The sequence below is a fragment of the Dipodomys merriami genome, unplaced genomic scaffold, assembly GCF_024711535.1.
Source record: "Dipodomys merriami isolate MVZ:Mamm:240054 unplaced genomic scaffold, mDipMer1.0.p SCAF_15, whole genome shotgun sequence".
Lineage (NCBI taxonomy): Eukaryota > Metazoa > Chordata > Mammalia > Rodentia > Heteromyidae > Dipodomys > Dipodomys merriami.
The window spans coordinates 16,053,782-16,081,278 of NW_027202826.1; the positions used below are offsets into that span (position 1 = coordinate 16,053,782).

At 37.7% G+C, this 27,497-nt stretch overlaps 1 protein-coding gene across 2 annotated transcripts in view; it reads right to left on the reverse strand.

Annotated features, from left to right (window-relative positions):
• Unc5c (unc-5 netrin receptor C) overlaps nucleotides 1–27,497 on the reverse strand; it is a 335,667-nt gene that overhangs the window by 97,569 nt on the left and 210,601 nt on the right. For both annotated transcript variants that reach the window (XM_070022304.1, XM_070022303.1), the window contains exon 3: nucleotides 13,100–13,243. In XM_070022304.1, coding sequence (XP_069878405.1) covers nucleotides 13,100–13,243 — 144 coding nt within the window. The remainder of the gene's footprint in view (nucleotides 1–13,099; nucleotides 13,244–27,497) is intronic.

Consider the following 27,497-nt stretch of genomic DNA (forward strand, 5'->3'; position numbering starts at 1 on the left):
AGGAGTTGATTTATTGTAGCCAAGTGCAACATTGCGCATAAATAAACCTAAGTTCAGTTGTGACTCTAGGACTTGTGCGTGTAGCTTTGGGCACATTGCTTAACCTTTCTTTGCCCTAGTTTCTTCAGTGAAATTGGGGCATGTAATCAGTACTTGCTTTACAGGGCTACCAAGAAGGAACATCTATACAATTCTTAGCATTATATGTAGCATAAAGTACCTAAAAGATAGCATTCCTCACCTTACTTTTATCCCATTACTTTCATTATGCTATACAAACATTTGGCATTATCTTTGTTGGTCAAACATGCACCAGTGACACAAAGCAATTACACATGTGAGATCCTCAATGATAGGTAAAGACAAATCCAGGGATTGCTAGGCTGTGCTTGGTAAAAATGCAGCTTTCATATTCAGGTAGGGCAGCATCAGTCTGTAGTTCAGCAAGCCCCACAGGTTATAGGCACTACGCTAATAACTGATAACCACCCATGGGTTGGTTGGCTGCTGGAGGAATTGTGGACCACAATGATATGTGCAAAGCTCTTCAGGCATTACTGGAAGTCAAATGGAAACCAAAGTCTCATCCCTGGTTTACAGTAGTGAGTCTAGGTTGGTGATTTCATAGTAATGACAGACTTTGAACTGGCTGATGGCTCCCCTTGTCTATTTCAAGACTTGGCATTTATATGTATTTGAAAGCCAGGTAGGTAGCATAAATAGGAGAAAGCTACGCCTAGGGTTTTGGTATTTTTATCCTTTTCATACGTGCTGCCCACTGAGAGTAGCTATTTTCTAGCAAAAGTTGGGAAGATGGATTTGTATGTGATCATTTTGTTCGCTAATCACATTTGTTAACCGTGACTTAAAACTTTATCAACATATGTGTGTGAGCCACTATTTTGAATGCTAAACCAAGAAAGTTGGTGAAGAATGTGGGCTGTGGACTGCCCACAAGTAAAATGTTGAGATGGTTGAATGTTAATATTTATGGCTTTTCATTCACCAAATTCTGAGATGATCTTCCACTCTTCTCTTCAGAGCTGCCTTGGTTTTCACTTTAGGACATATAACTAAGAAAGCTAACCTAACCAAGCGATTTAAGTGGGTAAGGCTGTTTTTATAAGTAGGACCTCATACCTAATATTTTCTGAAAAAATTGCCTTATCATTATTAAATATTTACCCTTACTTTAAGAAAGATTGTTAGGCAATAATATATGAGCTTCTGAAGACTGATGGCATTTTTAATAAGTGTAGACTATTAACATCTAGGTTAGGAAAACAAAGAGCTTATTGATGGCTGAAAAGACAAGTTGTCATTTCTGTAATTCTAAATGACTCTGCAGAATGGAAATATCCCCATATTTTTTCTTCTGAGCTAGGATCATTGCTATGTACAAAGTCAGAAGGTCTCCCAAGTGTGATAGGAAACTGTTGAGGCAGATGAGGATCCTTGTCTAGTTCTTTAGAGTACAAGTAGAAACTATCTGTGCTACTAGATTCCCTTCCAGCTCATGTGCTTAGAGCTAATCAATCTTGGCATTCTGTTTTTTGTTTGTTTGTTTGTTTTTTGGGAGTCTTTATAAGAAAGCCAGCAAATGCAGGCAGACATTTGTAGCCTCAAATACACTTAACATGGTTAGAAAACTGAGCTATTTTGTTTTTTCCCTTCCCCTCCCCAAATTATACCAACATCAAATACAGTGAAAACAGGGATTATACCTTGGGGGAGGGACATACAAAGCAACAAAAAAAATCACATGGTACCTTATAAATATGTTAGAAACAATAGCAAGAAAGATAAAACCACTTTTGTCCCTATCTTGGGGTTCATTTCACTTAACTTCATCTTATCTGGTCATATGTATATAGCTTTTGAAATAGGGATACAGGTTGACCCATTTCAACAATGAGATGTACAAGAGACTATGTTGAAAAATGAACTTTAAAATTTAGGTGGGGGGGCGGTGTAGTTGTGGAGGTGGGAGGGAAGGGATGGTAGGGGAAAAACAAAGGAGGAGGCAACAATGCTTGATAAGAAATGTACTCATTACCTTGCTCATGTAACTGTAACCTCTCTGTACAGTATTTTCACAAGAAAAATCTTATTAAAAAAAAGAAAGAAAACTGAGCCGTGAGGGTGGTAACACAAAGAAAGAACAGAAAAACAGTCCTCCAAAACCACATCAACTCCCATGTGGACTGAAGTGGGACACCATGGTGACCTGAGGAGAGTCAGGAGACATGAGGTATGATGCCAATGTTCGCATTTTCTTCTAAAGGTTATGGACTCAGGACCAGGATCCTTATGACACAGGGATCCAAGAGACCATACCTAAGCAACAAGTTGTAGTCAAGATTTAATACATTTACATCCCCAGCCTGTAGTTCAATGCATAGAACTTCCAGAGATGGAGTTTGCATGCACAGTTATGTCCGTCATTCTGTCATTCTGTAATGATAAAACCAACCAGGCAAGCGTCTTGGTTGAACTACAGTACTAGCCCTTTTGTCTCCCTTTTGAGATAGGCTCTCATTACTTTTTTAAAAAATAAAATTTAGAAATATTATGTCTTTTTTAAAATCTTATTTTCTTGTAAAGATGCTGTACAGAGGGGTTATAGTTACATGAGTAAGGTAATGAGTACATTTCTTGTTGAGAACTGTTACCCCCTCCCTTGTTGTTCCCCTACGATCCTCCCCAAATTAGACTAACGTATATATAAGATGCAGGGTACCAAAATCAAATACAGTGACATCAGGGTAGGGGGAAGAAGCTATGTACATATGACCATATAAGATAATGCTAAGCATCCCAAGATAGGGACCAAAGAGGTCTTTCTTTGTTGTTCTTGTTTTAAATGTACTATGTGATTTTTTTGTCTCATAATTTTTTAACCTAGGCTGGCCATGAATACTCCCTTTTTCTGTCACTTAGTAAGCTGAGATTTTACAGATCATGGCACCACACCTGGACAGAGTTTACATTTTTATATTGTAACCTATCTTTGAGAACAAATATATCTTCTTGAACAGCACATACTACAAAGTAGCTCTTTAATAAATGCCAAACTAAATATGATTTCCCAAATAATCTAAAAATCTGGGAACATTTTTTACAGCATAGACATGTAGAAGGTCCTCTAATTCATGGCCCAACCCATCCATGTATGGATCATATATGACCCTGACAGGCTAAAACAGTTGCTCAAGCTCACTGGCCATTTAAAACAGCCTACTTCATGGTATGTATTGTTGGGGGAAAGAGAGTTGTGTAATGGTTGTGACTTATTTCCTGTAGAAATCACCACAAACTTCCAGGCTTAAAATAGCAGCAATATGTTCTCTTATACTTGCATAGGATAGGAATTTAAATTATATCCCACTAGGAGTCAACAGAATTGTTTTCACAAGAGATTTTTGGGGAGATACCATAGTTTATCATTTCTGGATTTTGGTGGCTACCATTATTCCTTGGTTTGTAGCTACGTGTCTCCAATCTCTGCTTCAGTGCTTCTGTTACCTTCTTAAAGTCGATGTCAAGTTTCCCTCTGATTTGCTTTTATAAAATACTCAGGATGGCATGTTGAGCCCACCTGGATAAGTCAGGATCATTTCCTTCCTTTAAAATCCTTAATCACATCTACAATCATCCTTTCCCATGTAAATTAAGGATTCTCACTTTAGAGATTAGAACTAGATACCTTTGAGGGTCATAATTTGGCTGACTACAATGGTAACAACATGGTGCCTGGGCTTTGCTAGTCTAGGATTTATCTTAATGAGGTTTCTGTGATTTCAGTTCATGCATGCAGTGATTCTTTCTTGCCTGCCTGCCTACCTTCCTTCCTTCCTTCCTTCCTTCCTTCCTTCCTTCCTTCCTTCCTTCCTTCCTTCCTTCCTTCCTTCCTTCCTTCCTTTTCCTCCTCCCTCTCCTACTCATATTCCTTCTTCCTTCTTTTTCTTTTTGGGGGGTACCAGTTCAGGGTCTCAGGGTCTTGTTTGCCTTTCTCATTCAAGAGACTGGTACTCCATTCCTTGAGCCATAGAACCATTCTGGCTTTTTTGGTGGTTAATTTAATGTAAGAGTCTCGTGAACTTTTCTGCCCTGGCTAACTTTAAACTATGGTTCTCAGATCTCATCCTCCTGAATACCTAAGGTTACAGGTGTGAGGCAGCAATGCCCAGTTGGCTACTGATGAGCATTCCAACATTTATAATTATTGTGAAGATTACATGATACAACATAAAACACTCAGGCCAGTGCAAGTGTCTAGAATGTCCTCTGAAAAAGCCTTCATTGAGAAATCCACTCCAAGAGGCTATGTACATTCAGTATCAGATTTAAGCTTTGTGCCTTCCAAATTGAACATGCATTGATAAAATGGCTTTACATTTAGGGAAATTCACTACTTGGAAGAGATTTATGTATTCACTGCTGGTCATTGTACATACTTTCTGACACAGGCTTGACTCTGTATTAAGAAAATGTAGCTACTTTTCTGTGCCTCACATTTAAATTATTTTAAATTAATTATTTTATATGCTCAATTTGCAGAAGTAGTGGACACATTTTTAATTTTTTAAGTTGTCTTAATGTATTTTCAAAATGCTCCTTCATCAAATAAAATAATTCCATGGTCACATAAAACATTAATGCATGTGTTCTTAAATGGAAAAAATGTACCTTTCTTCTCATACTGATGGAAAGGACTAATTATGTTGTCATTGTAGAGGAGAATTTATGATTAAATCACAAAATCTGGCTGTTCACAGAAAATAAGTGCTGTTAACTAACACAGTGCAACGTATTTTAGGAGAATGAAATTAGTCTTCAGAGCTTTGAGGACTTATTAAAAGTGAAAAATGCCTGACTTTGTAACACAGAAACTTAAGGAGTTTGCTACGGTTCTCTTTTCCAGGACTAGCATATCTAAACTTTGCTGGAATTCTTTAACATTCACTAAACTATTATGATGCCAGGCAATTCTTATTGTGATTTTTAAGTGTAAGGGACATAATACATAAAAGAGATTATCAGTTTCTTTTCCTACCTTTCCTTCTCAAACATTGTAAATGATAAAATATGCAAAAACCAACCAAACAATAAAAAACCAATTAGTTGTCTCTAGTGTTAAATTAGAAAGTAAAAAAAGATGGGTCATGTTTCTGTAATTTCTGTTCAATAAAACAGGCTACAGAGGGAAAAGTTTGCTTAGCAGATTCATCATTCCTTAAACAAGGTTCACAGCCAGATGCTAGTAGTCAATACCTGTAATCCTAGCTACTTGGGAGGCTGAGATCTGAGGACTGAAGTTGTAAGCCAGCTTGGGCAGAAAAGTCTGAGAGACTCTTACATCAATGAGCCACCAAAAACCTGGAAATGGAAGTGTGACTCAAATGGTAGAGTGCCAGCCTTAAACAAAAAAGGCAAGCAGAATGCATGGCCCTGAATTCAAAGCCTCAGTAACAGCACACACACACACACACACACACACACACACACACACACACACACACACACACACACACACACACACACACACACACACACACACACACACACACACACACACACACACAGTGAAATAGGGAAGATGTTAAACTTTGGTATTTTTTCCTATTACTTTGTGACCTCAGTTTGAGTTTGGAGCTATAGTTTCTCTGTACTCTTAGGAAGTTGTCAAGAAAACTTTCATAGTATCCTCATTCCCACCCAGGGCTCGAGGTTGGCCCCTTTAAGCATGGGAGCAGAAGGATACATTGGTTTTGTTGTCACTTGGGCCAAGGCCTGGCTATGTCTCTCCCTGCACTGAGATCATCTGAAATGAGAAATCTCAGGTGAACATGATCCCTGCAGGAGGAAAGTACAATTTCAAACATTCTTTTTATTTCTGAACTTTGGGGCATTGATAGGACAAATACATTTGTATTCAGATAGTCTTGCTAAAGGGTTTTTTAAAAATAAATATTTTAGAGCGAGTACTCCAAATGACATCCATTACAGAGACAAATAGGAAGGAATAACCCCATATAAGCCACTTTTTTATATTCACATGGCATCTTTAGTTTCAAAAAAATGATTATATGTCATCACAATATTTTTAAAGGTATGTCTTCAGGATAAATAATAAGAAACATGCCAAGTTTATGGATGAGAGACCTGACCTAGCAAAAAGTTAACTCTCTTTTCTCCACAAGCAAAGAAGGAATGCAATCATCATAGGTAAGATTTTTTTTTCTTTCTTGCAAGTAGTCTTTTTCTCCATGAACTTCACTTTTACTTTTCATATGGCATAAAGCAAACTCTAATGACAAATTTTAGTCCGGTGGGTTAATAGTTCTGCTGATAACACATGGATAGTTGATTTCCACCAAAGCATAATTTTATAAAACAATGTTCTATTAATCAGCTGTCTACCTCCCCAAATAAATGCAGGTTATAAATGCCTGTGGGTTGTGGGGTCTCTGTGAAACTCTGGAGCTTCTTCCCTTATATAAAAGCAAATAGGTTTGGAAGTATATAAGCTAATTTGTTATGTCACATGATTATATAATACATGTGATATAACACAACCATGTATGTGTTATTTTAGTCTTGAAATAGAAACACTATGAAAAACTGTTCTACCATGGAACCTTGAAGATCTACATAAAATAAGGAGAAACTTGTTAAAATTTATCCTTTACCTGTGAATATCTAAACAACATTAATCTCCTCTAAATCAAAATATGGCCTCCGACACATATTGAAACTAGCGGAAACTTAATGGTTGCCTACAGAATAGATCCCAACTCAGAACTGTGTCTTTGTTCATTTATTCTGATATCAAAACACCAAACCTTTCTGAGTTTAACCAAAACTTTGTTTATTAAGTTGATATATTGCTGAAATGCTAGTTCAGATATCAGACTAAAGGCAATATAGTATTACATCTATTTTCACCTGTTTCTCATTAAGTTTTCTGCTAGAAGAGATTAATTGACCTATGTAGTTAACATTAGCTTTCTATCAGACACTGCTATTCTAGATTGTATACTAAACACTCTAGGTACACACCCATGAGAAATATTGACAAAACTCACAGGTGGTTCACAAGAGAGCTCCGATCACAGAGAAAAGGCACATGGAGTTGTGCTAGGGGGACAGAAAGGATGACCTTGACATTCCTTCGTTCTTTATTCTTGATACCCAGTAGCTATGATGCTGGCTGTGATTTATTGGTTTGGACTCATGATAAAGGGGGATCCTGTAGACTTATCCTGCTATTCTGTGGAAGATGGATTCTCAGTGTGCATAAATCCCACTATCACTCCTGAATTGCAGGAGACGGGTAACATGATGGGGTACACCTCCATCCTCAGGCATAGGGAGAAACTAGATGGGATTCCGAAGAGAATTTCATCCTCTAGAATTGAAAGCCCAGATTGGGATGAGAGGTCATAAAGAAAGGAGAGACTTCATTTTTCAAGTTTTCTTAGGCCAAATTGAATTTTAAAACAAGCACACACAGATACTTCCGTTGCTGTATTTGTCGTGATGAACACCCATTATTATTCACCGAGCATTTATCTGGTGTCCTGGCAGCATGTGATATGCCTTACAAATTTATCTTGTTTAATCTCTAAAATAAGCCTACCATTTTCATTTCACGGCTGATCGAACGAAGATTTCAGAGGGGATAAGGAACATGAGCAAAGTGTCATCACTTACCAACGGAACCAGGACAGAAAAAATTAGGCAACCTGGACCTGAGGCTAAAGTGCTTAACTGTTAGTCTCAGATGTTGTTTCCACATCATCTCCTTCCACTAAGACATCAATAACCACAGCATCCTCAACAACAGCAACTTCCACCCAGCCTCCATATTGAAACACAAACCTTTCCTGAGGTCAGAGTTTATTAACAGCCTGCCTGAGTCACCCTTTCCTAGCGTATCCCTTGGGATTTCTTATTAACTGGGAATGAGAAAGTCTTAACCAAACTTCTCTTCCACACTAGCACCTGCACTGCCATAAGAGTTCTACAAGGAGTCAAGTGCCAGTGGCTTATGCCTGTAATCCTAGCTACTCAAGGAGCTGATCTCTGAGGATTGATATTAGAAGCTAGCCCGGGCTATTAAGTTCGTAACACTCTTATCTCCAATTAAGCACCCCCCCAAAAAAGCCAGAAGTGGAGCTGTGGCACAAGGGGTAGAGAGTTGGCCTTAAGCAAAAAAGCTTAGGGACAGTGCCCAGGCTCTGAATTCAAGCCCCAGGACCAGTACTAAAACTAACCAAAAGAAAACAGGGTTCTGCTGGGAATAGTCTGCCCTATAATAGATATACATGATTTTAGAGCGAGCATATTATGTCTCAGCTTACTTCTGGCTAAAGTCCAACTCTCTTCTTCTACCCTCCTTATCTTAGAAACGTGTTTTTCTCTTTCATGTAGTTTGAATGTGTAGGTCATTAATAATCAATATTCATTTCTGCTTTATAAACTTCTGAAAATAAAGCTTTTCCATGATAGAACAATGGCCCCACGGAGCTCAGCTAATGTGTATTGGTAAATTAGATGTGATGGAATTGCAGTTCATGCAACCTTTGCTTTCTGGTTAACTTCATCTGCAACAAACTTACACTTTAATTGCAGTTTACATGATAGCTATCTGTCCGATATTACTAGATAAGAGTACACAGTTCATTTGATGGAGGAAGACTAGAAAATCTAGGGCCCAGGCCTTGGCAGAATGTGAAAGGTAGTCTTTTTTTAAACAAACAATTTCATCACAATATGCATCAACAAGAACCAATCTTTACACGCAGGATGGTGTTCCGGATCACACATATGCGAGTTCAGTGAATTATGAGTTATAGGTAAACCCTTGAGGGACAAAGGTATGGTGATTTTCTTATTATTTGAAAATATCTTTCTGCTAAAGATTGTTTTTTGCTATTTGGGGTCTTTTATTGTTCCATATGAATTTTTGGGTTGCTTCTTCTATTTCATTGAAGAATGAGGTTGGACTATTGATAGGCTAACACACTGAATTTGTAAATAGCCTTTGGAAGTATTGTAAGCCCGGCCCAAAGAAACATAGGTCCCATGGTTTCCCTTATTTGCAATAACTAGTATATGTCTAGGACAAACAGAAGGTCAAAAGCTATGTATATATGACCATAGAAGATGATGCTAAGCAAAATGAACCCCAATATAGGGACACGAGTGGTTTTATCTTTCTTGCTATTGTTTATAATGTATTTATAATGTACTATGTGATTTTTTTGTTTCTTTTGTATGTTCTCCCCCATGGTATAACCCCTATTTTCACTGTATTTGATTCTGGTGCCCTGAATCTTGTATATACATTTTTCTAATTTGGGGAGGAGAAGGGAAATAACAAACTGCTGAAACAAGGATACAGGTTGACCCATTGTAACCATGAGATGTAAAAGACACTATGCTGAAATTTACAACTGGGGGGGGAGGGAGGAGTTGGAGTGGTGGGGAGGGAAGGGATGGTAGGGCAAAAACAAAGGAGGGGGTAACAATGCTCAATAGGAAATGGACTCATTACCTTACTCGTGTAACTGTAACCCCTCTGACCAGTATCTTTACAATAAAAATATATAACTAAAAAAAGAAAATATCAAGCTGTGTTTAAAAGCCATAAATTAAATGTAAGCATTTATAGAATATATTAAAAAGAAATATGGGTTATATATATAATTTATATATATAATTTTAGAATAAGGATATATATATAAACACATATTATATATATATATATATATATATATATATATATATAAAATACATGAACTCAGCACCACAATCTTTTCTAAAAATGAATGATAACTGAACACGTATTAACTAGAAATCCATGGTTTGGAACTATGCCCCCCTTAACTTTTGCTTCAGGCAAGTCAATTTTGCACTATGGGTAGACTGCAGTTTCAAATATTTATTTTACCTGATATTAATGAATACATAGAAATGAACCATAAAGGGAACTATTCTAACCATATCCTTTCACCTTATCATTTAAAGGTGATTTTGAATTCCTTGAAAACTTTGACCAATACATTTTTAAAAAAGAGTGATGTTATTTTCTTAATAATAATAACACAGAGTCTCATGATCTGTGACAGAAGGATTTTAGTGGATGGGATAATAGGCTATGGAGGTTTCCTTGAGGCCTGATCCTATGTTTGGGCAATGCTGGAAGGCTGTCTCCTCTTTCCTGGAATTGCCCTTGGATGAAGAAAGGCTGCCTTGATCCGGAGCACACAGGCTGGTGGGGAGAGATGAAAGGAGTCTACATCCATCATCTAGTCCATGTGCCAGAATAAAGGCCTGTTCATCTCCTGAGCCTCCAGGTGGAACAACACTGAAACACTGTTCAAACTCCAGGCCTCCTAAACTTGTCCTTTGTTGCATTCTCACTGCAGTTCAATCCCCCTTCCCCGCCCTACTGTGCCCCAACCTGTCTCCTTTTGTCTCCATCTAACATCCCCAAATCTTAAGGGGTAATCATCTGAAGTTAACTCTTCCTGCATGATGCTCTCTCCCCTTAATGATTTCACAGAGAATCCACTTAAAGAGAACAAAGATTTTTAATAGAAATTTTAATAATAAACTACACAGAATTATTTATCAAAAATCTTAACTCATCATCTAGGATGTTCTAGCCTGCTAAGCTCTGCAAAGATAGAAAGTTATTTAACATGGAATCTGAGATCTCAAAGAACTGACTGGCATGAGACACAACATTGCAATAAAATTAATATGGCCCAAATTGGCCAAGCATTGTGTTAGAAGGATGGACAAACTCTCCAAAAATTTATACAAATACTATCCTGCATCCCTATGGAAGGAATGATTTGAACGTCTCATAGAAATCCTTCAAAGAGCTCAGGTTCTGCAAAAGGCTCAAATGATTGACCCTTCTTTACCTCTCTTCCTAAACATCTCATAATACAAACTCTTGTTCTTTTATTCTACCTGACCCGCCTTGCAGATGGATTCAGTTGTCAGCTTCCTCAGGAAATCTTCCCTTGACCACTCTCCCTCTTATCACATATTCCATTTTTCCACTTTGTTTTACTTCAAAACACACAGTGTGCTCATACTTAATCATTATTTATAATGATTTATATGATTTATAATGAGAGTTGGACTTTCTTCACTAGCATCTAGACTCTGTACTCACACTGTCCAAGAACAGAATAAACACTCATTGTTTGTTTGTTTTTTAATTATGAAGGAAAGTCAGGCACAGGTGAAACCCTTAGGCAAGAACACTAGTTGAGAGACCTGGGAATGAGAATATTTCTAACTTAGGCAATCCAGCATTTAGAAATCTTTAGTGGCCATAACTGGAAACACGGGTTGGACATGTAGACAATGAAATGTGGTTGATAAAAGCTGAGCTTTATCCCTTTCCTCAACAACTCTTATTTTTTTTCCTTGGGACTTGAACTCAGGGCCTGGGTACTGTCCCTGAACTCTTGCTGTAGGTTAGTATTCTACCACTCGAACCACAGTTCCACTTCTGGCTTTTTGGTCATTGCTTTGAGATAAGAGTATCACAGACTTTCCTGCCTGGGCTGGTTTTGAACCTTGAGCCTCAGATCTCAGCCTCCTGCGTAGCTAGAATTATAGGCCCGAGCTACCAGTGCCCACCTCCTTCCCTCAATTCTTATGTTGAATCACTAACCCTCAGTACTTCTGGCTGTGTGGCTATATTTGGGAATAAGAAAGTTAAAGAGGTAACTCATTTAAAATGTTGTTAGGACAGGCTCTCATCCAAGTTGATGTGTGTCCTTATGAGAAAAGGAAATTTGGATGCACCAACACTGGAGATGTGTGCACAGGGCAAGAGGACATGAGATTTAATGAGAAGGTTCCATCTGCAAGCCATGAAGCAAAGACACTGGAAAACCCAAGTTGGCTGAAATCTTGATGTTGGACTTCTAGCTTTCAAAGCCACAAGGAAGCAATTTTTGTTGGTTTAAGCCGCTCTGTGTCTGGTATTTTGTTAAGGAATTTTGATTTTAATACCACAAGTCTCTGTGATGTGGGAAATGATGGTGGCAGGGAAATAAGACCTCTATTATTAGGAAGACATCAGTGATGATAGCATGGTGGAAGAAATGAACAGAGAAAAGACTTGAGCCATGGGGCCTAGGAAGGGTTTGTGATTGTTCACATCTAGAGGAAGGAGAAGAGACGTGAAAGGTGAGTGGAAATTCGGGGCTGTTTCTGAGTCAGAACTGAGACTCAGTGACATGGTATAGAGGGTGTTAACTACAAAATGGAACTTAGTGAAATATAGAAATGTGAAGAGATTCACAGAATAAAACACCTGAATTTCAGTTGTTGCCGCTTACATGAGCAAGTTTCTCAACATGGAACCCTAGGATGGGTGGGAGGGACTCTCTTCTTCCAGAGGTGACCAGTGCTCACTCAAAAGATTGTGTAAGAGGAGAAAAACGTATCCTTCTTGGAGATCATGTACAAATGAGCCCATCCAGGGCTTGGAGAAGGCTGTCAATGAACAAACATCTGTCACTTTGTCCAAAACACGTACTGACACTGATTGGATTACAAACTTCCCCAACCCAACCCACCTCATACATCTTTGTACTGTGAGGCACTTAAGAAAACAGGACCTGGTGTGTTCCAACCACTAGAACAGTTCCAAAGCAAACAGAGAATCTTGACCTCAGATATCTCTGTTTCCAGTGGGAACACTATTCAACATTACCCTAGGAGACTGGCAGACTCAAGTCAAGAAAGGAATATGCTTGTTTCTCCCCTGTACTGATTGCCAGCAAATTTGTGGGGTGGGGGGGGATGCAATTGTTTTGGAAGAAGCATTGATTCTTTCAAGTTCTTAGAGAACAAAGAATAAACATTCATTGTCTTAAAAGTGACTGAAGAGGAATAGATAGCTCAATTTCAGAATGCGGGGAACAGCCTTTACCCAGGAAATTTGACCAGGGTTGTTTTTTCTTTTAATTTTTGATGGCAGATCAACCCCACTCTTAATCTTCCCTACATTTATTTGCATCAGGTCCTGAACCCAAGTTGTGCATGGGCAGCGACTCACAGGCAATGCGCACGTAGGCCTTCCGGCTCTTTGTGGTGCCCGCAGAGCTCCAGGCCACACACTGGCACCAATAGTCTTCAGGCCCAAACAGTTCTTCTACTTGCTGCCTTGAAATCTCAATGCTCACTTCCCGCACAATGAGACCTGAGGAGAAGAAGGAAGACTCAGTCAAGAGAAGACTTGTACTGAGAACCACAAAACACGCCATGTGTTTTCCCCTAAACGATCCTTACGGATGTCATAGATCAACACCTTGTCTCTCATCCTCTGGCTTTCCACTGGCTCAATTCACTTTGCTTCAACCATTTTTTTTTCATTCTTTGATTTGCTATTTCAAATCGTGTAGATTCAGCTAAAGATGAAAGTGAAGTGGATCTAGGACTCTATATAATAAGAGTGTTTCCCCCATAAAATATATTCAACTGTATTCTTCTATTTCACATCTTCTAAGGATTCTGGTTCAGTTATATAGGTTGTAATTAAGATAGCCTGGCACTGTTAATAGCTTTATAATGGCTACATTGTTCTACTTATTCACATAGGACAAGAGAAAATAAACTAACCTTATAATCATCATAGTGATAATTTAACAATGAACAGTTGTGTTTCAATTGTATTAGCACATACTTTTTCTTAAAATAAATGCCAGCCTCAGTTGACAAACCTCTAGTGTGCATCCTACTCAAAGAAATATGATTTCAATGTTTCCATGTTAATAACATGAAAGCCAACTGTGTCTCTATATTTGCAATGTCCTGTTAAAGATAAAATGCCTCCAACTACAACACTGAAAGAACTGGAATTTATTTCACAGTATTATACAATCCTGAATAACAAACATCAAAAAAAACCATGGGATTATCATTTCAGGGATATTTATCTTAAGGTATTGTGGCTATTTCAGAGATTTGTTTTACAGTGTGCATTTTTCCACTGAGTAAGAGACATGATCTGAGTAATCTATGTGGGCAAATGCCAGCTCTCCTGGAGACTGAATAGACACATTTCCAGAATGGAATGTCCATGAAGAGAACTAGCAGAAAACCAAGAAGACAAGAGAATTTGTTTGAGGCCAAGTAGAGACACAGTAAGAATTGCCTTCTACTCTATCCATTTACTCACTTATTATTTTTAATATAGTTTATTGTTATTGCAGAGGTGATTTTTCCTCCCGTCCCCACCCACAAGTTGTATAGTTCATTTTCCACATAGTGTCTAGTGAGTACCACTGCTATATTTGTTCACCCTTTGCCCACCTTTTCTTTCCCCCTCACTTACCCTCCCAAAAGTCAGATAAATGAACAAACAAGACAAAAGGCAAAGACAACAGAAACAGCAACAACAACAAAAATCTTTTGTTTCCATTTCTTGGAGTTCATTGTGAAAAATATGATCTTATATGATCAGAGATTCATTTATTCTTTTAATAAAATTAATATTAGTGACTTGAAAAGATAATGGTGGTAGGCACTTGGGAACTAAAGCAGAATAATGATCACTCTCCATGAACTGTGCTAAGGTCAGCAATGCATTGTGAAGAGGGCTGATTTTACCAATGAGTTATACTGTTGTTCAGTGTTGCCAAGGAGATTCATAAGGGAAAGAGCAAATAGCAAGAAAACTCAGTTTAGCATGGAGGATTCAATGTAAGTTAGTTTGGAGAGAGGGAGAGTAATATAGAAAGAAGTAAGAAAGAAAACTAGAAGCTGAGAATCCAAGTGAAAAACAGTAAGCTCTGGACGCAAGAAATAGTGACATGAGACCATGGTAGAGACGGGAATAGTTCAGATTGCTCAGCCTCACAGACCAGTTCTCAACACATGGCTCCTAGAACCGTTTCAGCACGATCCCCAGGGATCTATTGGAAATGTGCGCGCTCAGTCTGCCCCCAGAATCCTTAGGGAAGAAATTTTGGTTTGGAGTTATCAACTCATGGAATTTTAACAGTCCCTCCAAGTAATTCTAATTCATGGGGCTTTTTTGATCACAGTGTTTAACAAGATTCTGGCTTTGTTCCTTGATAGTCCTGGACATTGATGAAGTATTTTCAGATAATATTTATTATGGTCAGATATACCTCTTGAGATAGATACATGAGTGTGCATATATATATATATACACATATATATAGCTGTGCAAACACATAAGTATATATATTCATTTTCCTAAAGTTTAAACAAGCTTCATAAAGTTATATTTAAAGAAAAAAACATTTGATTGTAGGTGACAGAAGTATGCCTTCTGGAAATTCTAAAACATGGTAAACCATAACATTCTTTAACATATGTTCAGCTGAGTAAGAATATCCTGGGAAATTAACAGAAGTAGCTACTGTCTCGTGAGAAAATAAATGGTATTTTATGCCAAGTGCTGATGGTATTTTGGCCATAGAAATTACTAGGCCCCACACAGGAGCCTAGGCAAATGGACTTTGTAATTCTAAAGCAGAACAAGATTTCAGAGGAGACAATTGTCTGGTCCAAAGTTTATGAAATATATTAAAGTTATTTTAAACTTGTGAAAATGAACAACTCTTCGAGATTCATAAAAAATCCAGAATAAAGCAAATGGTATATAAGCAAATGGTATATCCCAACTCCTCACTCTTCTAGGGAAAAAGGAAAATATTATTTTAACTAAGATCCAATTATCACAATAATTTTCACGGCAAAGTTTGGAATCTTTGCTAGTACTATTAGCAAGTAGTCCTTCTTTGCTCTCTCTTTTTTAGGCCCTATCTCTTTTTTTTACCCTATTTCAGTTTTTCTCATCACCTCAGTATTTGGAGATCTACGTCTGTGGGAGGAGGGGGTACAATTCCTCTAACTCCCGTCTCCTTTTTTCCCTCCCTTTTACCTTTTCCCCCTATTCCCTGGTGTTTAATGTTTTTTTGCCTGTGTGACTTGTTTATATATTCCCTTCTCATGCAGAAATTCAGTTACTGGAAACAAAACTCTTCCTTTAAGTTGGATACCAGAAATTTACAGTCACCAAAGGCCTGATAAACAGTCAGTGTATATTTCCTTCGAACAAGAGTGGTCTTTTCTAAAACGCAGAACAGCAACAGACGGGTTCAGGATATGAAAACCACATACAAATATTTTGCATCCCCAGATGATATAACCTCAGGCTTCATCCCCCTTTTTACTTAAAAGCAATTAGAGGAAACCAAATTAAATGCCACTGCAGCCACACTCGGTCCACTGTATATTTTAGCCCACAAGTCTGAAGCCTTTTAAGAAGCCACAGACCCAACTCTCCTACAGCAGCAGCTATTCATAGTATGAATGTTCTGACTTATGTGGTCCAGGCTTCTTGTGGGCTCTGAAGTTAAAAACACACACTGAATTTTGCCTTCAGCTTCACAGACACCTCATTCAGGAGGAGATGGGTGAATCACAGTTGTGTACATTTGTTTTGTCACATGGCCTAGAGTTTATATTGGCTTAGAGTTTACATTCCAGTCTTTGGTCAACAGCGCAGAACAAGAAAGAACCGCAACATGAAGAGTCTAAACACTCAAACTTCGAATTCCCTACCATCAGCTGCATTATTCAAACTCAGCTACGTGGTAACACACACAAGTAAATTCGTGACATAACCATATTTTGCTCATTAGACCGCAGCTTAGTGTTTAGGTAAAAGTTGGTTGTACTTTTTTTTCTCTCTGAAAGTGAAATTTCAAGTCTGCTTGAAGTCCTGAGATGGAAACAAACAGAAAAGCTTCCTTGAAATTTGAAATACCATCAACATCACTTCCAAGTCAGGCTGCTTTGAAGAGCATTTGGGAACTTGAAATTGGTTTCAGGTTATTTAAGGGTGGGGGAGAGGCTGCAATCTACCGGATTTATGAAAATACAAATGTGTAGTTTCCATCATAGCTGATAACATCAAAGATTTCCCATCATAGTGCTTCCTTTAATAGTGGTATCTCAAAGATGCATGCTGTTTGAAGTTTGCAGTGATTTGCTTCTCTAATAAGATTCATTGTGGTTTGGGAGACTGAGTGCAAGAAAGTAATTAGCATGTGATAGCAAGAATCTTGTAGCACATGAGCTTGCACTTCTTAGCAGGGAGTTGCAAAAAAATATAGACATCCAGATGCAAATGCAGCTTTCTGATTGGATCTCTGTGAAGTCATACATGAATACTGCAGCATAACATGGCAATCAATGTTTATACCTTTACCATCAGCAAAAAAAAAATCTTTTTTTCAAAATAGTGGCCAGAATCATAAACACAAACAGTATTCTTTGAAGCTACTTCTCTTATTTTTTGCTGTGCTAAAAGTCAAACTCAGGACCTTGTGTGTGCTTAGCAAGAACTCTACCTTTAAGCTAAATCCCTGGTACTATTTTTCTAGGATATTATTATAAAGTGATCACAAATACATGATGAATCCTATTGTATAATTACTTTACAATGATATCTATATTCCACAGAAACCTAAGTCACAGGTACTGAAGCAAGTCCACTAATATCAGAGATATTAAGTTGCACCAATGTAAACTAGATCAAAACTTGTACAGCTGTTTTATACAAGTATCTTGTTGTTTAGATGAGACTCAAAACTTAACACCTCCTATTAAAACATCTTTTAAAAGTGATCATCCTAAATGAGATGCTGGTAGCCCATGCTTATAATCCTGACTAATCAGGAATCTCAGATCTGAGGATTGTGATTCTAAGGCAACCTGTGGCAAACATTCTATGAGACTTTTATCTTCCCATTAACCATCAAAAGTTGGAAATAGAGCTGTGGCTTCAGTTATATAGTGCTAGCCTTGAGAGGAAACAATTCACAGTCCCTGAGTTCAAGCCCAGTAATCACACACAGACACACAGACACACAGACACACAGACATACAGACACACACACACACACACACACACACACACACACACACACACAAATGAGGGCATCTTTTATAGCTTTTGATAGTATTCTGAATGTTTCACTAAAAAACATCTTAAGCCAACACTAAACTTAGATTTTATGTAAGCCTGAGCTGCAATTCTCATTCCTTGCAATAACTTTATCTTTCTCATGGTAAAGGGAAGTTTGAAGACATCATGTTGTGCAGGCCTGTCAATTTAGCTTCCTCTAGCAATCTCTCTAATGACAGAAGAGCTGCAGAGCTCTGCCAAATCTCATTACAGGACATTCACAGTTGGGACATGAGTTGGTGGGAAATGTACAAAGTTGCAGGTAAGGGTGTTCTGGAATATATTACAATGCCTTATTGAATTAGTGTGGTCTCTTTTTCATGCTTTCATTCACAGACTAATCCTATTAGTCTTCACTAATATGATCTAAAATATGAAACATATCAGTTCTAGATGTCTTAATGTAAATTGAATCACAAAATGCCTTGTCATTATTTATTTAAAAGGATGTCATATCATAGGAAAAACTGATAATTATTTTAGCAGCCCTTAACTCTCACTATAATAACCTGAATATGATAACTCATAAGGCAGTACTTTACAATCAAGATGTAGGTTATCTTACATAAAGTTATCTTACAGTAAACTACAGAAGCAAAGGAATACCTTGTTCACACATACAATTTCCCAATTCTCTGAAATATTTTCTTTGAATTTCATTGTAATGTTTCATACAGAAGCTACCTGATCTACAGGAAATTATTTTGTGCAAATCAGGAGTTGAAATGAATGGTATGTTTTCTGTATTATGAGTATAATTTTGTCCAAGTTACATTTTCTATCTTTGCGATCAGGATGAATAAAAGTATGCTGGGCCCTGGTGGCCAGGCCTATAATCCTAGTTCCTCAGGATTCTGAGACCTGGAAGATCAGAGTTCAAGGCCAGCTCAGGCAGATAAAGTTAGTTAAATTAGAAATGAAGTTTGAACACAAGAAGTTCTAAATCAATTAGCCACTATATTTTGTTTGTGCCATTCTATCTTTTTTGTGATATGTAAATATTCCTACAAATTCATCAATCCTACAATAATAGAGACAACATAGATCTTTGTAGATTTTCAATGTCTAGTAGATAGTAGGTAAATGGGTACAGAAAATGCCTAACAAGTCTCATAATTCTTTGGAGGTTTTTGACCATGATTTGATATTTAGCTCTTATTAAAACAAAAAAAATGGTACATAGAAAGGAATTTGTTATTAATTCTGTGGACTTTCAAATATTTAAGCAGTTTTTCTTGTAAATATTATGCTTAAAATGTTAAAGAACTGAGAGGAATTTACTTTCTATGCAAAAAAATATTATTTCAAAATGATAGGTCCACAATATTTTCATAATATCATTTCCATCATAAATGTTGAACAAATAAATTGGTGTGAAATTCTAGGTCATAGTGTCTACTCACTACTATCATTCTCTTAAAGTCAAACACATTGAATGATTTACAAGAGATACATAAATTAAAAAAAAAAAACAAAAAAGCAAAACAAGCTGGGTGCCTCTTTTCCTAGCTACTAAAGAGGCTTGAACTCAGGGCCTGGGCACTCTCCCTGAACTTCTTCTGCTCAAGTCTAGCACTCTATCATATGAGTCATAGTGCCACTTCTCAGTCAGCCTGGGCTGACTTCAGGACCATGATCCTCTGATTTCCGCCTCCTGAGAAGCCAGATTAGATAGAGGTGAGCCACCAGTGTCTAGCATAGTATGAAATGAAACCTGGAGTTTTAGAAGGAAAATAATGGTAGAAAATGACTACAATCTCATATGTTCCTGATGTAAAGCTCACTGCTTTGAAAAATTAAAACACCTATGCTGATGCAAAAAAGACAGGAAAAAACCCATAAAAATGTGCAAATAAAATTGAGAAGGTAAAAAGGGACCTCATAAAATCTCACCAAAGGTTCATGTTTTACATAAAGCTGCAGTTGGGACTTCACAAAGGAAATCTCTGCACTTTTTATTTCTGGTTCAGAGGATTTACATGCTCTTTCTAATGATCTGGGCCTTCAGCACTGGGTAATGTCTCCCAGTCCCCAGCTTAGCGCTCATGCAAAATTGAAGCACTTTGGAGGCATTTTCGTGGTTGCAGATGAATCTCAACGTGCAGGAAAAGGCATAATGGCTGTTTAGCACTTGCTAGAAGAAGCTGAGGAAATCAGGGGGAAAAAAATCTATTGAACTTAAGCCATCTGGGAAGCCAACTGAGAGTGAGTGCATTAACAACTTGTTTACATTCCCATTGTGTTGCTAGGCCAAGCAAAAATAAGTGTGTGTGTGTGTGTGTGTGTGTGTGTGTGTGTGTGTTTGGGAGGGCACTTACATGTGTACAGTAGAGCAAATTGTAAAGTGAAGAGCTTTGATAGCACTGGCTGTTTTAGTTTGGCTTTGGCAACTATGTAGAAAAAGAATTTGCAGGAGAAATGTGGCCAGGAGAATTTTCAGGTCCCTCTGAGATGGCATGACTGTTTCTGTGCAGGGTTGGCAACAATGCTGTGCACAAGAGGAACAAAATCAATACCCAGAGTTTGGTGACTCTTCTTGTCTCTGGCTCGGAGTACAACCTAGCAGATTGCTGGGAGGCTCCAGAAGGCTTATAAAAAACATTAGGGAATACTTCCACTGACGGCTTAAATGCAGGCCAAATAAGGAAAACCAGCAAGGTAAATGCCTTTCCTTTTAATGTCTCCCACTTGTACTCACTGTCTTCACCATCACCCTCCATTGGCACCATCTCGATACAGGTTTGGTGATTGTAGTGGGCTTATTAATGCTCCCTTCCAAAAAAGAAAAAAAAATAGTCCATGTTCAAGTTCTTAGAACTTATGAACATGACCCTTTTGACAAGAAGATCTTTGTACACCTCTTCTCTATAAGGGTAGTAAGATGGAGACCACCCCAGGATACCCAAATGTGCCCCAAATCCAGCAACGGTTTCTTTGTGAAAGACTATAGAGAAGACAAAGAAGGGGAAGTGATGTGAAGACAGAGGGAGGTGTTACCATGGTGGGGCCACAAGCCGAGGAATGCTAGCACAGCCAGGAGAAACGAGAGGGAAGAGACAAGAACAGGATGTTTTTGTGGAGTCATTAGAGGAAGGGGAGGTTGGCTCTGTTCGATTTCAGACTACCAGTCTCCAGAAAGAGTCACACATATATTTCTGTTGTCTTCGGGGACCAAATTTGTGCTCATTCATTGCACAGGCTCAGGAAATCAAGAGTCAACCAAGGGGCATGTACTGTCACGTCTCCATATTCAGAGTGGGCCTCAAGAATCTGACAGAGCAAAAAAGTCAGGGAAAAAAAGGTGGCTGTCTGGCCATGTTTTTCTGGTTTCACATCTGCCTTCCGTGTTGGTGTGGGGAGGACAGCCTTATAGTCACTCAGGTCATCTCACAGACAGGCCACTATTGTCCAGGCTGTAATTATACAAAGAGGCCTGCCTTTTATTCCCTGCCATCCTGGGCTTCCCATGTATAGCACATTCCCCTGGGTTTTCCCAGAGAGATTTGTAATTCATTCAAGCCTGAGTTCCTCTACTTCTCTTAGGAGGCTGGCCTCACTCAGTCTGAGCAGATTAATTGGCAGAGACAGGGGAAAGGATTTGAAGCGTGCAGGGCCTCCATACCATGTAACTGCACACCACAGATCCACCCAGGGGCTTGATGAATTTACTGAGAGGGAAATTCAAGCAAATAGTAGAGCCTGCCTTCCTCTCTCAACCTTCCCTTGCCTCTTTTGCTCCCTCTAGCCTGGGATCTTATTCAGTGCAATCAAGTCTTTACAGCTTGGAGTCAAGAATTTTGAGTTTTGAGTCCAAGATGTGAATAGAATATCTACTTTATCTACACTATGGTCTTACAACAAAGTCCTCTCTCCTTCCCGGTTTCTCAAGCCTGGTTAGACCTTAGGATTACTAGACAACTTCAAGAAAGGAAAGCCTATGCTCTGTTTCCCATTAAACCATTATCTCTGGGGCTAGGGCCAAGACACAAGTGTTTGCAAACAGCCTCCATGGTGATTGTCAAGTATAGCCAGGGTTGACTTCTCCTACGCTAAGAATTCCTTCTTGCTCTTGCTTACACACTATGGAAAATGTCTTCCAGAAGAGATTTTTATGATACATGCTTGATGAAATGAGAAATGAATTTAAGGCTTTCCAAATCTGAACTATTTTTATTGTATGTGTATCTTCTATGTGCTGTCTTCTCCTTCTTTCCTTCCTTCCTTCCTTCCTTCCTTCCTTCCTTCCTTCCTTCCTTCCTTCCTTCCTTCCTTCCTTCTTTCTTTTTTCTCTCTCTCTTTCTTTTAATTTCTTTCTCTCCTTCTCCTTATTTTTTCTTCCTCCTCCTCCTCTTCTCTCTCTGCCTCTTCTTCTCCTATATTTTCTTATTCTTTCCTCCTCCTCCTCCTCCTCCTCCTCCTCCTCCTCCTCCTCCTCCTCCTCCTCCTCCTCCTCCTCCTCCTCCTCCTCCTCTACCTCCTCCCTTTCCTCCTCCCCATTCTCCTCCTCCTGCTCCTCAAAATATTCTAATGTTTGTAAAACTAGCACTCTCATATTTTAAACACTGATTTTATATTTCTAATTTGAGAGGTTCTGGCAAGAGTGGATATTTTAACATGTATACCAAGAAGGGATTGAGAGATTGATTTAGGTATGATTCAGGATGGATGGTGTGTGGAAACAATGATAAAAATGGAAGCAGAGAGAGAGAGTCAAGACCTCTTTCCTGGAGTTCTAGCATCAGATCATTCATTGGCTCTAGAGTCTTTTTAATCTAAAACAATTCTCCATTAGGTCTTTACAGGTGCCAAACATGCTTGGTATATACAGAGAAAATAATTAAGATTTAGAGCAAATTATTGCGAGAATGATGAGCATCACAGAAACTCAAATACCAATGTGAGATTTCATGGGATATAACAGAGCAGCAGTCCAGCTATTTCACCATCAAAATCAACCAAATCTCTCTCTATGTAGTTCTGTACATCTGGATACCAAAAACAAAAACACAAAACACAAACCATATTTAAGTTTGGGGAGAAAAAAAAAAGTATTCTCTTTAGAAAGCTGACTATACCTCCTAAGCTGAAATGGCTTCTTAAGACAACTTCCTGAAGTATGATACTTAATCTATTTCATATTGTAATTGAAAACTGTTAAATAATGTGCTTTTCTGATAAAAAAAAAACAAAGCATAGGAGAGTCTTCTTCAAAGTATCATATTTTATCCATAGGTTTGGATAAAAATATACACTTTTTGTAGCTCTTAACATTTCTGCTGTTCTCATGTTGGAGTGAGCATTCTAAAAATCTAAGTGATGGCCTCAGCCTGGTTTCTGGGAACATGGCAGTTGCCATAGTAACACAACTACTACTGTTGTCCTCAGATCCCAATCGTGCAACAAGTAATCTAGATGAAGAAAGTCCTTGGACACCTGCTTCTTGTGGTAGACTTTATGTGGGCCTGCAAGGGGTGGGGACTTGATTTCCTCTTTTCAGAATCTGGAGTTGTGAATGCACACCCATACAACACAAATGTATATGTACTCTCATTACCTTGCTCATGTGATTGTAACCTCTCTGTACAGTATTTCCATAATAAAAAACATATTTGAAAATGTATATGTATATATCTACTTGCACATCAATTTTTGATTAAATTGTATCCATCCACTTAAAGAGGACTACTGAGTGATAAAAACTTATTCTGAATTTTAACTAGAAGAAGAATGTTTTTGTGTTCAGGTTCAGTACACCAAAAACTTTCCCTGCATACAATAAAAAAGTGCAATATTTCCTTGTCTTTACTTTGAAATCATTTTCTAGGTCATGTCTGTTGAATATGTACATGCTATTAGCTTTTTCTATACAGTATGTAATTCATACTTTAAAAATGTTTCTCATGACATAAAATGAAATTAAAATTACATACATAGTTCTGCAAATATGGCATAGAGTGTTTCTGTATATATGTGTTTGGGGTCAGTAATATTGATGTTTGTGAACATTGGAATTGCCAAAAAGTAGACAAACAGCAATAATAATGATTGTATATCACAACAGACTGAAACAAATGGGAGCCAAGCATATAACCTAAAAAAAGTATCAAGTGCTCATTTCTATTTGAAAGTTGCTACTAAATATCCCCATGCTGCTGATCACATATATGGTATATAACATATGAGCACCGTTATATATTACAGACTGTGATAGACAATTTGCTCCAGGAAAGTTAGAATGAACTTGTGACTTTAAATGAGCATCATTATTCCACAATACTGTGAATTTCCGGAAATTAAGTAATCACTTAATCACGATCAAAAAAAAAAAAAAAAAAAGAACCTTGGGGAAGGGAGGGAGGGAGGGGATGGTAGGGGGAAAACAAAAAAAAAAAAAAACAAAAAAAAAAAAAAAAAGAAAGTTGCAAGAAGAAAAATGGAAATTAAACTGAGTGTACAGTGGATGAGCACAATCACTCTCTTCATTAGCAGACAGATTCACATCCTCATGCTAGAGTGGAAGTCAAGGCAGAAATTAAAACTAAGTCTGGAACTTTGACCCAACTAGGTATGTATGTTTATTTGTTTGTTTTTTGTATTAGTACTGGGGTGAGAACTCGGGGTCCAAGGCACCATCCCTTAGTGTTTTTGCTGAAGGCTAGAGCTCTTCCACTTGAATTTTTGCTGATTAACTGGAAATAAGATTCCTATGGACTTTCGTGCCTGGGCTGGCTTCCAACTATAATCCTCAGATCTCAGCTTCCCAAGAGCTACTAATACAGGTGTAAACCATAGGGTCCCAGCCCAACTATGATTTCATAATTATAGTTGAGAATGTATTGGCCAGATTACACCATGTGCTTAAAAGACTGAAAAGTCAATGTGAAATAAAAGGAATTAATTGTGAACACTAACAAATGAAGAACAGCAAAAGGGTATTGAGCAGGGCAATTGATATTCTGTTATGACTGGCTGGCAACTATTCTCTTGTGAACTATCAGATGGGCTCAGCCTTCCTGTGCTACATAATTTTCTATCAGTTTTCTATTTTCCTTCACTCAGCCCTGGGGCCAGTCTCATATTGAAAAAGAAAAACAGCTAGTTTCTGGTATTGAAATAAGTACCTTTGAGAAGGAAATCAAATAAATTATTGATTTATATCCTGGAATCATTTATCTTCATTGGCAGACAACTGTATTCCAGATAGAAGCCTCTATTCTCGTAAAGGCAACAGATCAACTCTAATTTAAAAAAAAATGGAATGAAGTTCAAATAGAGTTTCCAAATTTTAGGCATCAACTTCTAAAATTCATACAAAGCCCATATAACCTCCTTTTGAAAGTCTCTCTGTTAAGGAGAGAAGACTTTAAGATGATTACACTACATGAAAAATAACGTATGGTAATGTGTATCTGAATGTGCAGAATAACTCTTCTTGCAGTAGACTGAGCAATTTTTATGTCTATCTCAAATCACCTATTCATGAAATACTCTAAGTGAACATCTCACTAAATTTCAACTACTCAAATTTAGTTAGGCTGAGGAGCTGCAATCTCACAAAAGAGATTTTTACTGATCACTTCTTGCACCTAGGCCTCAGGTTCTAAATTCACTCTAAAACACACAATTTTTTTTTTATCAAAATGAACCATACCATTTAATTTCATTGTAGTGTCTCAGGATAAAGAGATTATATATATGTATATCACATACATAGGTAATATATATGAGACATTATATGGTCATGTATATCTATGATAACTTTTTCATAAATATGACTTAGAAGAATTGATAACTTTTGTACTTCAAAAATGGTTAAGAATTCATACTTTCATATGGACTGAATGTGGCTATACAATTAATACTTAACATAATGAAAATGGAAATATAAGGAAGAAAAATAAGGACATGTTTGCTCAGACTTGGGTTTTATGGGAAGAGTTATCTACTGCATTTGAATATTTCTTTTCCTATGAGTAGGACTGTGACAGAGGTGGTATGAAAGGTAAGTCATGCAGAGCATAAGCTCAGTACCCAGAATCAAGTTGAAGAAGGCACTGGAACAGAGAAACTGACAGCCCTAATGCCAAATTTCATTGCATTTCATCTTCAGCTCTGACTGTTTAGGATGAAAAGAAGAGATGAATTAAAAAAGGAGATACACTAAGCAATGGTCCCTTTCAAGTATAACAATCAATAAGAGCGTTGAACCAGAATTGAACAGATTTTATTTTGTAAAGTTCCTTGTAACTTAGGTAGCAACAGGACATCAAGATAACAGAAAATTGGCTACAGTTTATTGAAAAACATTCCAACAATTCATTGTCACTACTATGGTTATCTTAAAACAAAAAATCTATGATTCTAAGACACAGATATATCTTAGACTTAGAGACAAGACTTAGTGATAAGAATTCATATTATTTGCTAAAATTTACACAAATTTTCCAATTGCCTTTTGAAAACAGGTAGCAGGATTTCTGAATTGCTTTTAGATGTGGCATTAAGGTCTTAGGGAGGGTATTTCATAGAGATTCGATGATAAAATGTTGCTTCAAAACCATTTTGCTACAGCACCCTTTTTTCAAACTTCCATGTGCTTATTAGTATACATTTCCTATGGTGTGTATTTTCATGTCCCTAGATGTTGGAATCCTGACTCTCTAGGTGCTAGTAGAGGATTGTAGGGCCTTCAGGAGGTCCTGGGGTCCAGGAGGTGGCTCTCATGAATAAGATTGCAGTCCTTATAAATGAATCAAGAGACAGACCTCTCGTCCTGTCTGCCTTGAGAGGATACAGTGAAAAGGCGTTGTCTCTAAGGAAATAGCCTTTAGGAGACACTCACCTACTAGCACCTTGATCTTGGACTTTCCAACCTTTAGATCTGTGAAAATACACATCTGTTCTCCTAAATTATCCAGCCCATGGTACCTGGCTTGTTACAGCATACAAGAATACGAATATATCTTCATACTTTCCTCCAGAAAGGGAATATAATTATGATAGTGATTTAAAATTATTTGCATGCAAAGCTTTTGTTTTTTTTTTAATTCCCAAATGACATAGACTAAGACATAAAACTATTGAAAATCATTGAACACAACGAAGAGGAAACAACAAGTTGGCCTATAATACAAGGTATGAGATAGAAAGAAAGTATTCAAATGAGACTAGAAAGTGTGAGGAGGAACTAATCTCATAACGATGGAAGAATCTGCCAAGAAGATCTGCTTTATTTCATGGTCTAAGGGAAGCCACTTGAGATTTTTAACCAACAGAATGAAAAGTGATTACATTTAAGTTTTGGGAAAATAACAACCTGGAGTAGGGACTTCCAAGGAGTTAGGTTAGAATTAAAATAATTCAAGGGGGTCACTCAAATAATCTAATATATTAATGTCTGCACTGAGGAGCAGAAGTGGTAGTTTAAAACAATAATAATGAGGAGAAATTG